Source organism: Eurypyga helias, unplaced genomic scaffold (genome assembly GCF_000690775.1).
Source record: "Eurypyga helias isolate BGI_N326 unplaced genomic scaffold, ASM69077v1 scaffold10904, whole genome shotgun sequence".
NCBI classification, from domain to species: Eukaryota; Metazoa; Chordata; class Aves; order Eurypygiformes; family Eurypygidae; genus Eurypyga; species Eurypyga helias.
Window position 1 is genome coordinate 4,311 of NW_010245802.1, and position 15,983 is coordinate 20,293.

Consider the following 15,983-nt stretch of genomic DNA (forward strand, 5'->3'; position numbering starts at 1 on the left):
GGTGGAGCTGCCACTAGAGGTTTGAGTGCTTAGAGGGAGGGTTGAAGGTGGGCCTGCAAAATAACAAACAATCTTCTTACATGTGCATAAACGTCAGAGCAGCACTGAAAAAAAATCACAGTCAGACCCACAGCGAAGTGCAGCAAAAGACAAATAAAAAGACAAGCCATGCCAAAACACTCTTTAGATTAAACGACACGTTCACCACATCTGTAACCATCTTAGCCCTGGGAATATAAGCAACTTGACAACAGAATGACACATGTACTTATGTTTAAAAAATACAGGATTAATCACTCCAGGATTTCTAATTTTAGGCACTGTTAAAAAAAAAGAAAGCATGAAATCTTAATTTTGAGTAATATTTAGCATGTGGGATTAAAATAAGTAGTAATTTCTACCAGAACAAAATAGCTTTTTAGATGTTGTTACGTGGGATTTTTTTCCTGTTCCAGAGTATCTCTTAATAAACTTGGGGGAGGGGTAGAATAGAAATCTACCTACAGATTTTCCTTACATTTTGGATACAGAATTGTAAGACTCAGTTTTTCCTGTAGTATTGTCCATTTTGTACTTCCTGTGTCTTAAATACATCAGAATATGCATTTTTAGAGCAATGCAAATTGTTGTATGCAGTGCATATAAAATAAACACCAGAAAGCCCTTTCTGAGGCTGAGATTAGAGATTTTATAGTAGCCTTGCTTATAAGAGCTTATGCAGTCTCCCCTATCCTCAAACCCTTTATTTCCCCCTGCATCAATGTTGGCACAAGGATTATTCAACACAACACATGTTTTACGGGATACGGGAACAGACACAGATTAAAAGACAAAATAACCCAGAGGGAAGACAAGAGTTTTCCCTAATCAATTTCACCATTCACCTTCAAGAGTATCTTTTAATAAGCAGCTCAAGGAAGCAGTGCAGGGCGCAAACATGCAGTGAGGGGCGCACTGCTCCATCAGCTCCATTACTGACAGAAGAAATCACTTGTAACAGTTGTCTAAATTGGTCTGCATGAGGCTAGAACAGCTTTAAGGGTTTTGGTTTTGGGGTTTGGGTTCTGCATGTAAGAGCCTTGCCCTGGATAAATGCAGAAAACTGACAAAGTTTTAAAAACAGATTATTTACGCCTGAAATTTCAAGTCTCTCGTCACATATTTGTAGCACTATAGAACCTAGTTGCCTATTTTTGAGAACCTAATTGAACAGTGTTTGAGACAAAAATCTTTATTTTGTTAATCAGGATATACTGATTATGAACAGAGCTCGAGCACAACTAGAGCTGCCTCTTAAAAAAACAAAGCCCATACCAGAGTTTCTACCAGTCTCTATAGGCAGACTGAAAATACCAGTGTCTGCCTTCCTTCCCAAATTACTATATATCATAAAAGAATTAAAATCAGTGAAGAATAATCTTTGCTAAAATTCTTTCAGTGAAATGTTAAAAATTGAAAAAAGTAACTGCAGTTATCCTATGAGCATGTGTACACATTTGGCAGATATTTTCAGTGTTCTCCCTCTTTCTTCTTAACCCCAAAGAAAGGTTAATAAAACTGCCCACAATGAGTTAATGATTCAATCTATTCTCTTCCAGATTCAAGCCTGGAAGGCATCTTGCTGCTCAGGAGAGTATGTCAACCACAACCCCAACAGGTATTTCCGGCCCTGCTTTCTATTAATTGCTTACTCTTACAAATCAAATTATGTATTTTGCAGTTGTTCCTCTCAATTTACTTCCAAGTTAAAAAAAACATTAACTGACAAGCAGTCAAATGTAAGTGAAAATTAGTAAGATTGTTTCCCAATTTGTATCCTTCCTCATTTTCATTTCTTCCTTGAGCTTAAAAAAGCAAACTAATTTAAACCATGCATTGAAAAGTTTCTGCCAGCAAAAGTATCACTTTCCTTATGCTAAGTTTTGACTGGTGATCCCCTAGATCTCTGCAAGTTAGAAATTCTTTAGTTTGAGTAAATAAATATGAATCAAAGGTTGTTCTGTAAACCACAATTAACTGGGAGTGGTGAGGGGGAAAGGAAAATTCAATACCCAGCGCTGACGAGCAACATTAGCTTTTCAGACATGTAGAAAACACACAGTATGTCAGTACAGTATTCTTCTCTTGTCCTGACATCTCGAAAAGGAGTTACACACTTCCAAAATGTCTGCAGGAGGGGAATGGCCCCAGCGCAGAGGTTCTGTCCTACCACCACCTAGTGTCCTGCTGCTCGTCCTGCACTACAGCCTCAGCACCCCACGCCAGCACGGCCTCCAGCCCTGCCACCACCTGTCTGAGAGGAAAAGAAGTGGAGGAAATGCGTTGAAAAAGTGTTGTACGCTTATTGCAAAACCAAAGCTTCAGACAAGAAGTGAAATTTGTCCTTTTTACTGCCAATAAAACGAAGAATCCTTCTCTACAAGAATAAAATTTAGTAGGATTAAAGACACCTTAAGTGTGGTTAGGTGGATGTATTTTATATTTCACACTAGTAGCGCATCCCTCCAGACATCACACAAGAGTTGAAAACCACTGCCACCTAATAGCTGTCAAAACTTCACAGGGCATACAACCGTTACAGGGAAGAGGTGTTACGGTATTAAAAGCAGTGCACCTTTTCAGGCTCCTAGCGTTTGTTACTACATTGCTATCGTGGAAGGGATAAATGTGAATTTAGAAGTCATACACTAATGATTAGATGGCTGAAATGCAAAGTAATTTTAAAGTCAGTTAAAATAAAGGAAAACTCCACAACATCTTTTCACACAGAGGTCACGTCACGCTTCGAATAAAGTGAATGTGGGAAACATCCTGGATTCTGAATCAGTTTATGGAAAGAACTGGTCAAATAATACAAAGATCTGATGATGTAACAAGTGTCAGTGAAATTATTATGAAGTACTTCGTATTACATATATTTATGTATTAAACCTCAAAAATTCTTACAAGCTATTTCTAACCACGCAAGGCTAGACAAATACTTTGAAGTACTAATCAGAGAAGTTATTCTTCCAGATCAAAGATGTTTGGTCATTCTAACCAGGCAGCAAGCAAAGCCAACCATTTCTTCTTCACAGTCATCTTAATGACAGTTTCTCACAGTTACAAAGTTCGCTTCATGTAAATCCTTTTCCTCACACAAGCCAAAAAGAAAAGTAATCCTGACCTACAATTTTTTAAATTTTGCTTCTGTTGGGCTCTTTTCTTCAGTTAGCTGGAGAGCAGTCACTTTCCCTAAAGCTGCTGTCATCTTTCATCACTTTCTTGTTAAAAGGATCACATTTTTCATGTGCAAATAGACAATCTCAAGCTTATTGTACTAAAATAACTAGAAAAGGTTTGCAATTAATAGTGCATTGCCCTTCAGCTTTTGTGCAGTTAGTACAGTATCTGTTAACCTGTGTACTTGTGAAACCATGCAAAGCTGTTACCATCCACGCAAGAAATGGTGGGTTTGAAGTGTGAAAACCTCACATTTGTATTTATTTTTTACCATGTAATGAGAGGTATGGATAAACCAGTATTCCAGTTAAAGGCAGAACGGGTACTGCAAAGGAAAATAGTAATTTCATTCACAGGTCTTGTTATACTTATTTTTAATGTTCTTATGAGTGACATTTTTGCAGTGATATTACTAAAAGCCTTCTTCACTTTGTCTCACTTAGATCATTTATCTTTAGTACTAAAAATAAGACCATAATTAAAGAAAAAAATTATCACAATCACTCTGAACAAGAAAGCTAAGAATAAACATTGATGCAACATTAGCGTCTGAAGCATATTCTGTAATTAATGCTAAAACAAGTTCTGTTAAAAAAAAAAAGAGCCAAAATTTATATTAAAGAATGTTGTATTTTGGGTTGATGTACAAATATAAAAAGCCCATGTGAAATCAATAGCAGTCAGCCCTTCCTATTATGGTACTAAAAAAAATGGAGTTTGAATGGGATAGCTGGTAAGATTTAACTAAAATGTACAACACATTTATAGGAATATAAAAAAATTAAGTCTTTAAGTGTATGCAAGAAGTGTAGAATCTGAGAAGTACCCAAAATAAACAGAACACACTGGATGACCTCAAGGCTGAGGTAAGAGAAATGAGATTAAAAGCAACAGTATATACAACGATCAAATTCTAGACTAGAAAGCATTTGTACTTTAAATTAGGGACTCCAGTTGAAAATGGTAGTAGAGATGACCTGTGTAATGCCTGATCCGCCACAGTATGACACAATCATGAAAAAATAAACAGGACGAAAGGCAGTTTGAGGTCGTATTTCCAGCAGAAACAACAATGCAGCCCCTACACTGCTGGTCAGTGATATTCAAGAAAACTTGTTTAAACAGCTAGGGCTAGTATGATGAAAGGACAACTTAAATGATAGGAGAATAAAAATACTCTTTTATCAGAAAAAGTGAAATACACTTGGCTTGTTCAGCCTAACATCACAGAAACGGAGACCTGTGTGAGGCTCTCCAGGTAGTGCCCTGACACAGGCACCGACAACAGAAAAGCACTGAAGCTAAATGACAATGCTGGTACACGAGCAAAGTAGTTTAGTGGACTTGAAGATGCCCAGTCCTGTGTGCAATGCCATCACACAACCTCCTTAATTTAACAGTAAATGCAAATAAGCTGATTTGGCTAGAATTGAGTGTGACCAAGAAGCAGATTACATGAGATGGTGTCTGCAGTAGCAGTGGACTGGAATGAGGAAGGTAATGTCTTTGGGTTTATGTACCTCAAATTAGAGCTGTGAACGAGTGTAAAATATGCAAACTTGTAAGTATCGAAGATCCAAGTGTAACTTGACGATGTAAAATTGATCCCTGACCTCCATGCTCGTCCCAGATGACAGAAATAGGCAGAACCATCAATTAGCTTTCAGCTAAAGTTAAGGAAACCTGGCTTAGAACGCCTAACTCTTATACAAAACCCACTAGCAGCACTGCCCTCATACTGGAATTGCAGTTAAGGTTGTGCAAAAGTTGATTCAGTCACTGTGTTGAGTCATGTGAGTACTTAAATGCTGATTTATTTAATTTTTCTGGAGCTTTTTCACAACAGGCAGAAGACCTGCTATAGGTCTGGAGCCATAACATAGTTCTAAGCTGGAAAGACTAATGAAAAAGACTATTTTTGGTAAGTTTCAGACTAAAGACTTGACTGACAGCACAAGTAAGTTGAACTTGAACAGGGCTAAACTACTGGAAAGGCATACAGAGGTTGGCCTACCAGCCACTGTACTCTGTAAAAATACTCGGTACTACTCATTCTAGTAGGATTAACTAAAGCTGAAGCAGAGATGGCAGAAAGCAAGAGGAGTCAACAAATGAGCTGGTTTAGAGCAGAACACCACTGTCTTTGCCAACACTCATTATCAGTTCACAATTTGCACAGAAACAGCTGATATTCAGGCACATCTTTTACACTGTTGATGCAGGAACCTTCAACTTCAGAACTGATAGCAAATACTAACAGGGTAGTAGTAACTCAAAAATCATTACAGCTATCTGTCTTCTGAACGTAAATAAACTCAAAGACACATCTTTTTCCAGCCTTTTAAAGAATTTTTTTGAGAAGTTATCGATCTGGACAATCTCTACTTCCATTATACTGACAAATGGAGAAACTTAAAAAAAATCCCCATATAGGTATACTCCAACAATTTTACATGGAAAATTTTTACAATTAATCCAACTAATTTTTAGACACGATACCTACTACAAACATGGGCAAGAGTGGTATGCATTATGTAAATTGCTCTAAACTTACCTTTTTTCCCCTAAAGTTCAGACTTGACGGCTTCCACTCCACGGTGGCATCTCTGCAAACACCATGGAACCTTGCTACCAAAGAATTTCACTGGCAAGTGAAGCCAGCTTACACAGGGCTTGAGGGAGGTGGAGTTGTTGAAATTTACAACATAGAATCATAGAATGGTTTCGGTTGGAAGGGACCTTAAAGATCATCTAGTTCCAATCCCCCTGCCATGGGCAGGGACATCTTCCACTAGACCAGGTTGCTCAAAGCCTCATCCAGCCTGGCCTTGAACACTTCCAGGGATGGGGCATCCACAGCTTCTCTGGGCAACCTGTTCCAGTGCCTCATCACCCTCTCGGTGAAGAATTTCTTCCTGATACCTAATCTAAACCTCCCCACTTTCAATTTAAACCCGTTACCCCTTGTCCTGCCACTACAGGCCCTTGTAAAAAGTCCCCCCCAGCTTCCTTGTAGCCTCTTCAGGTACTGGAAGGTTGCTATAAGGTCTCCCCGGAGCCTTCTCCTCTCTAGGCTGAGAAGAGGAAACATGCCTTGGAAAAGGATTTTCTCTGTATGTTCCCAAGGATATAAACCACTATGAAAGTTCAAAAAGCTCTGTCTCCTCCTAACATGTGGATCCCACCAGCTATCCACTCCCTACAGATTGTTGGGATGTTCTAGCAGGGTCCCTTGGTATCTAATGGGGCCTCTCAGCAGAGGCCCCAGATTACATCTGGGGACAGAAGCTAAGCTTGGATTTAATTACAGATTCAATGCTGCTCTTACTCTTGTTATTGAGGGAACTTAGAGCAAAATATGATACTATCTGTTCCTATAATCTTACATCAAACAGGGAGCTATTAAAATGAACGGTATCTAACGGGGCCTCTCAGCAGAGCAGGGATGAATGTTAGATTACATCTGGGGACAGAAGCTAAGCTTGGATTTAATTACAGATTCAATGCTGCTCTTACTCTTGTTATTGAGGGAACTTAGAGCAAAATATGATACTATCTGTTCCTATAATCTTACATCAAACAGGGAGCTATTAAAATGAACTCTTCTAACAAAAAAATAATTTGATAAGTGAGCTTTTATGTTAAAATTTGATGGAAGGGATATACTCTATTACTACTAAACTCAAAAAAGCAGATGTATTCTAAAGGTTTGTTTTGTCCAACAGAAATGAAATGATCTGACTGTTACAAAATTAAGATGTTTCACCAGTGTCTTATGGAAGTAGAGTCTCTGCTGCTTTTTCCTTTAAACAATCTGGGAGCTGGGAGAGGGAGAGATAACAAGGTGCAGCACACTTTATAATGAAATATAAGTGCATCTGCAATGATGCTGCTAGAGTGACTTCTGCACACTGATGAATGTTCTGTGCACTTGCCACTTTGTTCCCCTGTTGTTTTAAGTCTGTTAAAATATTCCTTAACACAGGCATGTATTTAATGGGAACTTCTAAATCTGATTAAATACACTGTAATATTATTGAATGGAAATCAACCAAAAAATGAGCATCATTCACAGACTAAAATTTTGTCATGTTTGAAGAAAAGAAGCCCAGGGACTTGAATGCAGCAGTTGTTTCATTCAACCTCTCAGACTCGCATTGTGAATCTGGTATTTTCCACTCCAATGAAGTAGTTAATGTCACTATTACCACTACAAGGTAATAGTTCTTCCTATTTTGTGGTATCATCATATTATTTGGTTGCAATAACAATAAGGATTTCTTTTGCATAATCCTTGACATGAGAACACACAAGAACTCAATGTTTCACTTCTTTCCAAGTAGCTCTGGTGTTGTGTTGATTCACTCATCTGGGAGTTTTTGCACAAACATCTAGGAAAATGCCTGATATTTCTGAAACTTGAATGCATAATTACCATGAAATCTGCACATAAATATTCCCCTTCCTGGAGAAAAAGACAATTTTATGAATAGGTCTGTGTGAGAGCTACACTATATAATGACAAAGAAATAATGTTCACAGTAATGCATGGGAAGCTGACCACATACTAAGCAGCGTACTGACAGATACAAGGCACAGGCTCCTTAACCTTCTTCAGCAAACGGGATTAATGATTATTTTCCAAGTCTTGATACTTTATGACAAAAAAGAGTTCTCCCAGACCAGACTGAAGGAACATCTAAGGCAGTATGTCTGACAATGGACAATCATCAGTAGAATGTTAGAGCATGTTAAAAATATGGGGGAGAGGAAGGAAAAAGTTATCTTGTAATGCCAACAGGAAGGTCAACCAAGTTACAAAGAATGAGAAGTCCCTAATGGAACTGATATAAAGAAACTTGGATTATGAACTCTCATGTGACAAGTGCATACCTTGGCAAAACTGCTTTGCCTCTTAACGGAAAGCAAACCTGTTCGAAAACAAGGGGTTCATTTGAAAGTTGCCAGTACGTGGCAAAGACTGATGGTGGAACAGTAGTTCTTCAGCACAGCAACTGAACCATGTAAACGCAGAGATCGGATGCCAACACACTCTGTTCTGTCCTTTTTACTCTTTCACATTCTAGTTTCTTCTTTTTTTTTTGGAAAACAAAGTTAACTACCAGTTGAGGAAATGAAGTATGAAATTACAGCAGTGCTAACAAAAGTGCATAACTGCTGAAGCCTTAAATTATACTGTTACCCTCATCACAATGAAAGTTTTCTCTAACAAGTCTACTATAAAAACACAATTTGGGTATTTCTAAATTCATTATGTAAAAAAAAGGGAAAAAAATAAAGGGTTATTTTTTTGTTCTAGAAAGTAGATTTGCATGAATTATAGTAAAATAACTTTTTTTTCCCCCATAAATACATCCTCTAAACTTGGAGTTTACAGCTATTTAGGTCAAGGAACCACCATCCACTATGGCTGCAAGAGTAAGTCCTTATGGGAAAAAGTTCCCTTCCAAGCACTACCAAGAGCATCACTACTGTTATTAAGAAGAAAAAGCATCTCATTCATTTCAACTAAATGCAGATTGCAACACTGAACTGTAGCATAAGCCTTCCTTATGGCTAAATCCACAAGAGCAAAATGGTTGTTTCACTCAGGGAGGAATGGGTGATGTTTAGCTTAGACCTTAGTGGTAAGTGCCTAAGTGACTTGTTAACTACCTGGCAATACGCTTGGTCTTTTCTCTGGTTCTTCACACCCTCATAGCACTCACCACAACGGAACAGGAGAGTGCTGATGCGCTGAGAGGGAAGGAACTTTAATACCAACTTGCTTCACACTTCACAGGTCGTTCTGGTATTTTTCTTTTTCTGCACTGATTGCAAGAAGAGGGAGTCTTCTTACAACCCCTCTCCTCCAAAGCTTTGTTTCTTCTTTCTGCCAGACACTACTCAGCACATCATCGTACAGCACCACGCACCATCAGCCTTTTTCTAACACACCTGTATTTTTTGTGACTGTAAAGGCTTGAAAATGCTCCTCCAAATATGACCAGAATTTCTACATAAAACGAACCGACTTTTATTTAGCAGAGTATTACTTTATATTTTCACCTATTCATGTACACTGTTGTGAATGAATCCATTACAAAGTGTAGTGTGTGTGTCCCCCTTTCTTTGTGGGTGTGGTTTTTGCTTGTTTGGTTTTGGGGTTTTTTTTTGTTTGTTTTGGGTTTTTTTGGTTTGTTTTTTTTAAGATTTGAACATGCACCGAACCATATAACTTCATCAGTGTAATAAGAAAAACACTCTACATCTTTGAAACATTGTAATGCAACTGGTTAAAAAAAGGATGAGCGTTGAAAAATTACTGCTTGCAAGTGTAGCGTGAAGACAGACTTACCTTTGCCAGCATTTCTAGGTGGAAGAGGAGGAGCGTCTGCAGTTGGAGAGGTGGGTGAATCTGTGCTTGTAGAAGCAAAGATCTGGTTGGTAAAAGCTCCATAGGAGAGTCTCTGCTTGTCTCTAGGAGTGCTAAATGCAGGATGAGTCATTTTGTCTTGGGGAGAGATGCTCGAAGAGTGACAAAAACTTTGGGGTCTTGGAGATCTTTCTTTTTTAATAGGACTAGGCTGTGAGTAGGAAAAACAAATACAGCTGTCTAAATACTGAATATAGTTAATATGTTTGGGAAAGAATATAGCAGAACATATTCTAGTGAAGATGAGCAGAACTTCTTTCTTTATTGGACAAACAAGCCCACATTCCTCCCCTTCTCAGTGACCCAACCTGAGAGATCCTCTCCGCTAACTGAAAAATAAAGACTGTAGCATCAACAAATCATCACGTACACAAAGGTAGACTTACTCTTAAATCAGCAGACACACAATAATAATATACTGAACAACATAGTAATACAATCCTAGGAAAGTTTTTAGAATATGAGTAAATTCTAGTTCAAATGGCTCTTTATTCAGACCAGTTATCGTCAAAGATCACGTATATTACCATATTGATGCATATTAAAAATAACACATCCGATGTGTTTGTTGACTGAACTACCAATATATCCCGTGGCATGTCTCTTCTTTCCAACGTACATAACTGCCCTCTGAAGGAATTTTACACAGCACTTTTTGACTGCTGTATATTAACAGCTGCATATGGAGCATGATCTGTCTCGTGGCAGCTCTGGTTCAGGCAGGCTATTACCTCCAATCCAGCCTCAGCCATCCTCCTGAGGCTCCTTGCACAGATAATCATTTTGTTCTCTACTGTCCTTGAGAACATGTAAATTATTTTGGTTTCTGAATTTTTCAATCCCAAATGTCACAGAAAATGAGAAGTTGGCCACATTCCTTTCTACAGCACCCATATAAAATAGGAGAGGTGTAATGAATGGGTGTATTCCCATTTATTACAGAAACACAGCACAGAGTAATGAACTGACTTGCTAAAGTAGGACACTGAAGCTATGTTTTCACATGTTCTGGGATGGCAATTATCCTATGCCCTCAAGTTTTTCTTTCCATTCCCCTCCCCCTTTTTTTTTAAAATCAGGAATAAAGTGCAAAGCAGTTTTTGAAAAACATGAGTTAGTTAATTCAACAACTAGGTTTTACATTAATTTATGGGAAAAAAAAAAGTATGTAAGCTCTGGATTTCCTCCAGCTAAAACTGAACATCCTAGAATTCAGAAGGGGATAAAATGACAAAGTAATCTACATTTACTGATTTATATTATTTTGTATGTCTTGAGTTTCAGAAGTTCTGCTTTGACAAGTCCATAATAACTAGGTTGACAAAATTTATTCAAAAAGCACTTTGGCAGTCTGTATTACAGACCTCAAAACTAGGTTCACCCCCCACCTCCAAAAAAAAAAACCTGAAGGAAAAAAGGTTAAAGTGAGTCTCTAATTCCCATGCATTTCCACAGAACAGAAATGTTAATTAGTTTTGTGCAAAGCCTCATCAGTAACTGATGCTTACCTTATCATCTAAGTCATCATCACTTTCATCAATTTCTTCCTGCCGAAGGTTCCATTCATACTCGACATGGACGTGTGGGTTTAGCTTTCCTGCCTTGGCTTGAGAAAGCTGAAAGAAATAACCATTCTTGTTAAAATACTTGGTGTTCTTTGGTGGCCAACAGAGTTCTGTAACAGCAAGCAGTAAGCCGAAATATTTAGAGATTACAACTTTTCCAGGCATTAAACAGAGAATTTCATGGCAGTCATACAAACATCCTTCATTTGAGGTAAAAGGCAAACCTCCTCCAAAATCACAATCCTTCTGTTGGAATCAAAATAAAAGATATTTATCTTGTACTTAAATAAATTTCCCTCCCTCTCTCTGGATGAGGCCAGTATGTCTTATGCACAAAATTCCTCTGCTTTGCCAGCTGAAATAATAACGTATTTGCATTCTTTAAAGAACTAGTACTTCAATGACCTATAAAAAAAAAAAGAAAATTGCTATTTATGGTTATTCTGAGGAGATAAATTCTCCTTTCTGGTGCTTAGATTTCCCATCATTATTTATTCCTTTGCATCCTTTGAACTATAGTCTACTTGGTACTAGTTGGTTCAGGAGCATCTTTAACCATATTCCTGACAAAATTTGTAAATAAGAATTTTTATTTTGTTATGTTTTTTCAAGTTCAATTAATGAACCCACTTAAGCTGAAATTGAATTGTTCAGTTAAGACTCCAGCTATGCAACAGAAATTAGCTTAGTTCATCTACCATACAGCAAGCATCTTGATATTTATTTTGTACTTCTTCAGAAATTATTTTCCTCTTCAAAAATGAAAAAAGAGGCATTAACGCTCAATCGTAGTTAACAGAAATAATCAGCCAGGTATTAGTGGAATTTTGATTACAATAACTGAAACAACTACTAGATAAGCTCACTGATAACATCCATTTGTTGCTGTTCTACAACAAAATCCACATTAATGGCAGATGCTACTTTATTAAATATATACTGCAAATAAAAAAAGCAATCCGTACCAGTTGTGTGTTGTACAGCTGGTCTGTTTTTCAGCTGACAGAACCACTGGAAATGGTACTTACACAGCATGCATGGCAGTAACTGAGTTTCAGTTAGAGTGCCATATCAACTATAGCAAAATGTTGACTTGCATCCCCAGAAATATGGAAATTATTCTGATGTGTGAAGCACAAGCTCTGTTGATTATGCAGTAATTAATTAATACATTACAAGAACTTTCAATTGTCAAAGGAAAGGTATTAAAATTACCAGCTGCAGAGAAAAAGTAAATGTCCTCCTTAGATCATCAAAATGAGGCAAAAAGAGTTCTAAGAAATAGAATTAAGCAGCATGTGAAAACGGTTCTGGTTTTCCCTTGAATGTGAAACTGCCACACCACTCTGACCTTTTAATCCCTTGATACTACTTGAATTCACTTGCCTAGTAAACGCATGCTGGTGAGAGGCACCTTAGAGGGCTAAGGCCAAACAAGTTTGTTGGTCTCCTGTAGAATCCTTATTCCTCACTAACCACTTCAGAAGAATACCTGGGAAGATCCTTTAACACCTTTACTTCCTGAACTACAATACTTTTCTTGAGTGGCATCTGTTAACATCACTCAAACACTCTCAAAATTCCAGAAAGTTTTTCTTCTGATCATGTTCAGCAGAGGGACAAAGTCCCACAAAAGCTAGTGTTTTACATTTTTTTGATACCTTAACTTCCAGACATCACACTTTTCCTTCTTTCTCCATTAAGGAGATTTAGTTTGAAGTTGCTTTAATTCTCCTTGTAAGACGACTTTCACCACCTCTGAACTACCTGTCCCATTACATAAACTAGAAAAAGTCAAAGCAAGGAAAGTCAAACAAAGACCCAGACCTAAAAGATCTTCACAGATTTAATATTTCAGGGGTTGTTTTACACTCCTGATAGAAATGTCTCTAAGAAGAACTTCTGAGATGATAAAGCCCAAATGTCCTAGAACGACACATTAATTAGTATTCAAATACCTGACTCTCCTGTATTTAAGGTTTTCAAATATATTGGTCAAAATAACTAAGTTCAACAGAAGTAAGATTTTTACTTAAACTGTTGCAAAGAAAATGACTGTTGTGTTTTGAGGTTAGAAAATATTAATCTATGGTAAGCCTTCAGATCAGCATACAGCCAGCTGGCAGCAGTACCAGGTCTGAGATAGAGTGGTGATGACATCTTACGTAGATCACAGCTTTAAAGAAGAAAAAATCCTCCCTCCACACCATCCCCCCTGCCCCTGGTTCTTACCAGTTCCTCACACTGGACAGCTTTCGCTCTTTTTGCTGTGTCCAGAGCAGTCTCTCCAGCTTGGTTTACTACAAAATTAACAGTAAAAAAGAGTGATTCTTTGAGATGTCTAAAGAAACAATTCATTACATTTAACTGTTTCTAGCAGAGTAACTTGTAAAAGTGATCAAAAGCATCTGTTTATAGCAGCTGCAGCTCTTTAAGATTCCACCCTAAGTGCCCATGCATTTCATGTATTATCAGGTTCTTTCTGAACAGCAGCATCTGCTGGGACAGTCCCAAATCTCTCCTAACCATCCTAGCAGAGAACAAAGAAATTCAGTCATGTCAACGTCCACTCAACCCCTTTGCCAGTAAAACTCTTACACGAATAAGCAGAAAAAGCAAGCAGAGTAAGAGAGCTTACAGAAGAAAACTATCCTAAGATGGGGAGGGGTGTGGAGCAAATGTTGATCCAAGCATGTTTTACTTTGATTAATACATAACAGCTTGAAGCCTGAATGTGAGGAGAAAGTCCTATTCTAACTATAAAACTTTCTAGCTATTTCATCTTTATACAGGCTATAAAATGGTTTACATTTTAAAATAATGCCTGATCAGAATAAAGGTGATATCTGAGCACTCCAGAAGGTCCTCTGGCACAACATCTGATAGGACTCTTTCTAGATGCTCAGCAGCAAGTCTCAAGAAAGAAAGACAACCCCCACACACCAACCTTACGTGGACAAAACCTAGGTAAACATTTATTCTTACAGTATTGCTATAAATGCCATGGAGTTGGAACAGAGTATGCTCTACATCATACCCAGATTGCAAATCATTTCTGTGATTGGGAACTGAAAAGTGTCAAACTGAGGTCTTGTAACCAAATATGTTTGTGTGTAATATTACATACAGAATGCCAGTCATGAATTCTAGAAAATACAAAGCATTCATCTAGAAAGGCCTATGAATTTGAAAGAATGAAGATCCCTAGAAGGAGGAGGGCTCCTTATGGAATGTTCTATCTGAGACAGTTCAAGATTTTTAATATGTAAAGGAATGAAAAATACAGTATTTCTCAGCTGAAGTAAACACACAGCTTAAGAGACTATCTAAATTTCAAACTTTCAACCTTTAAGCATAAACCTGATGTTTCAAGGCCTGAAGATGACATGTAGTTCCTATGTCAGAGCACTGAAGGAAAGGAAAAAAACCAAAAAAGGGGAGGGACGATGACACATGACAAGACATGACCACCCTAAAACAGGAAGAACATTGTTCTGGCTTCTACCTAGGACAGAGCTCAATGGAAGGACCAATAAACATGCTTAAGCTTGTTCAGATGGCTTTCCCGTTTTCTTAATTAGTGACATATCTGCTACAAAAGGCCACATCAAATTATCTGACATGACAATATTACAACAGATCTTAAGGATGTATAAAAAGGCTAAGAAAACCAATGACTTCGGCCACTGAGCTATGAACTTAAATTTATGCAACATTTTTTTACTGGGCAGTGGAGGAAAATGATGTCAATGAGGAAGAAAGAAATGAAAGTTCATACTCTTCAGTCTGTGATACCTGTTCAGAAACTTTCTCTCCTATACCAAGAACTGACAGAATGCAAGTGTTTTACAGACATGCTGATGATACTTAGCTTCTGAGCCTGATAAGCTGGATTCATGGAATACCTTCCTAACTCTCAATACATGGCAGGGAAAGAACATCTGTGTTGCCCAGAGAGGTGGTAGATGCCTTATCCCCGGAAGCATTCCAGGGGCTCTGAGCATCCTGATGTAGCTGAAGATGTCCCTTCTTTTTGCAGGGGAGTTGGACAAGACTACCTTTAACTTCCCTTCCAACCCAAACTACTCTTATTCTTTATCTAACACAGTGAGACATAAATAAAAGTGGTTAAAATAACGGAGAGAAATTTTAGGAAATCTTTATTTCCTAATTTTAAATAGGGAACTTACCTACATCAATAGTTGGCTTCCCCCGCAAAAGCAATTTCAAACACTCAGGCTTATTATACATACTGCAGTAGTGTAGAACCGTATTACCCAACGCTGTTTGCTTATCCAGGTTTCCACTAAACACAAAAGAAAAAACAATCAAGAAAAGTACCGTATGCTGTGCTCTATGTGCTATTATTTCAGATCTAGCATCCTCCTAAATAATAAATGTGTAAGTACTCGATAAATATGAATAGAAGGAGAATAATATTTTCAAAATTTAAGCATTACTTAAGGGTAGTTCAAACCATATTGGATATTCCTGAGCCGTGGTTGAAAAGGACTGAGCACCTACAGATGTTCATTCAAAAAGAAAAGTTAAACTGAAGAATCAAACCTAATCCTGCTTTTCTACCTGCCACTTTACTGGAATTTCTTTTTCAAACATGAGAAATTAGCCCAATAAAAAATAGCTGAAAAATCATTTTGATACAGTTAGAATAGGTCCGTAAGTCCCACACATTCAAGGAACTACGAAGGGGGTGGATGTGAGGATGCACAAGGGTCATAAGAAGGAACATAAGGATACAC

At 37.7% G+C, this 15,983-nt stretch overlaps 1 protein-coding gene across 1 annotated transcript in view; it reads right to left on the bottom strand.

The window, feature by feature from the left end:
* ASAP1 (ArfGAP with SH3 domain, ankyrin repeat and PH domain 1) overlaps positions 1-15,983 on the bottom strand; it is a gene marked incomplete at both ends in the record, with an annotated part of 48,252 nt that overhangs the window by 3,081 nt on the left and 29,188 nt on the right. The window contains 5 exons of the mRNA XM_010150204.1: positions 1-53; positions 9,581-9,809; positions 11,167-11,274; positions 13,456-13,523; positions 15,414-15,529. The exon at positions 1-53 is cut by the window's left edge and continues 139 nt beyond it. Of these exons, the coding sequence (XP_010148506.1) occupies positions 1-53; positions 9,581-9,809; positions 11,167-11,274; positions 13,456-13,523; positions 15,414-15,529 (574 nt within the window). The remainder of the gene's footprint in view (positions 54-9,580; positions 9,810-11,166; positions 11,275-13,455; positions 13,524-15,413; positions 15,530-15,983) is intronic.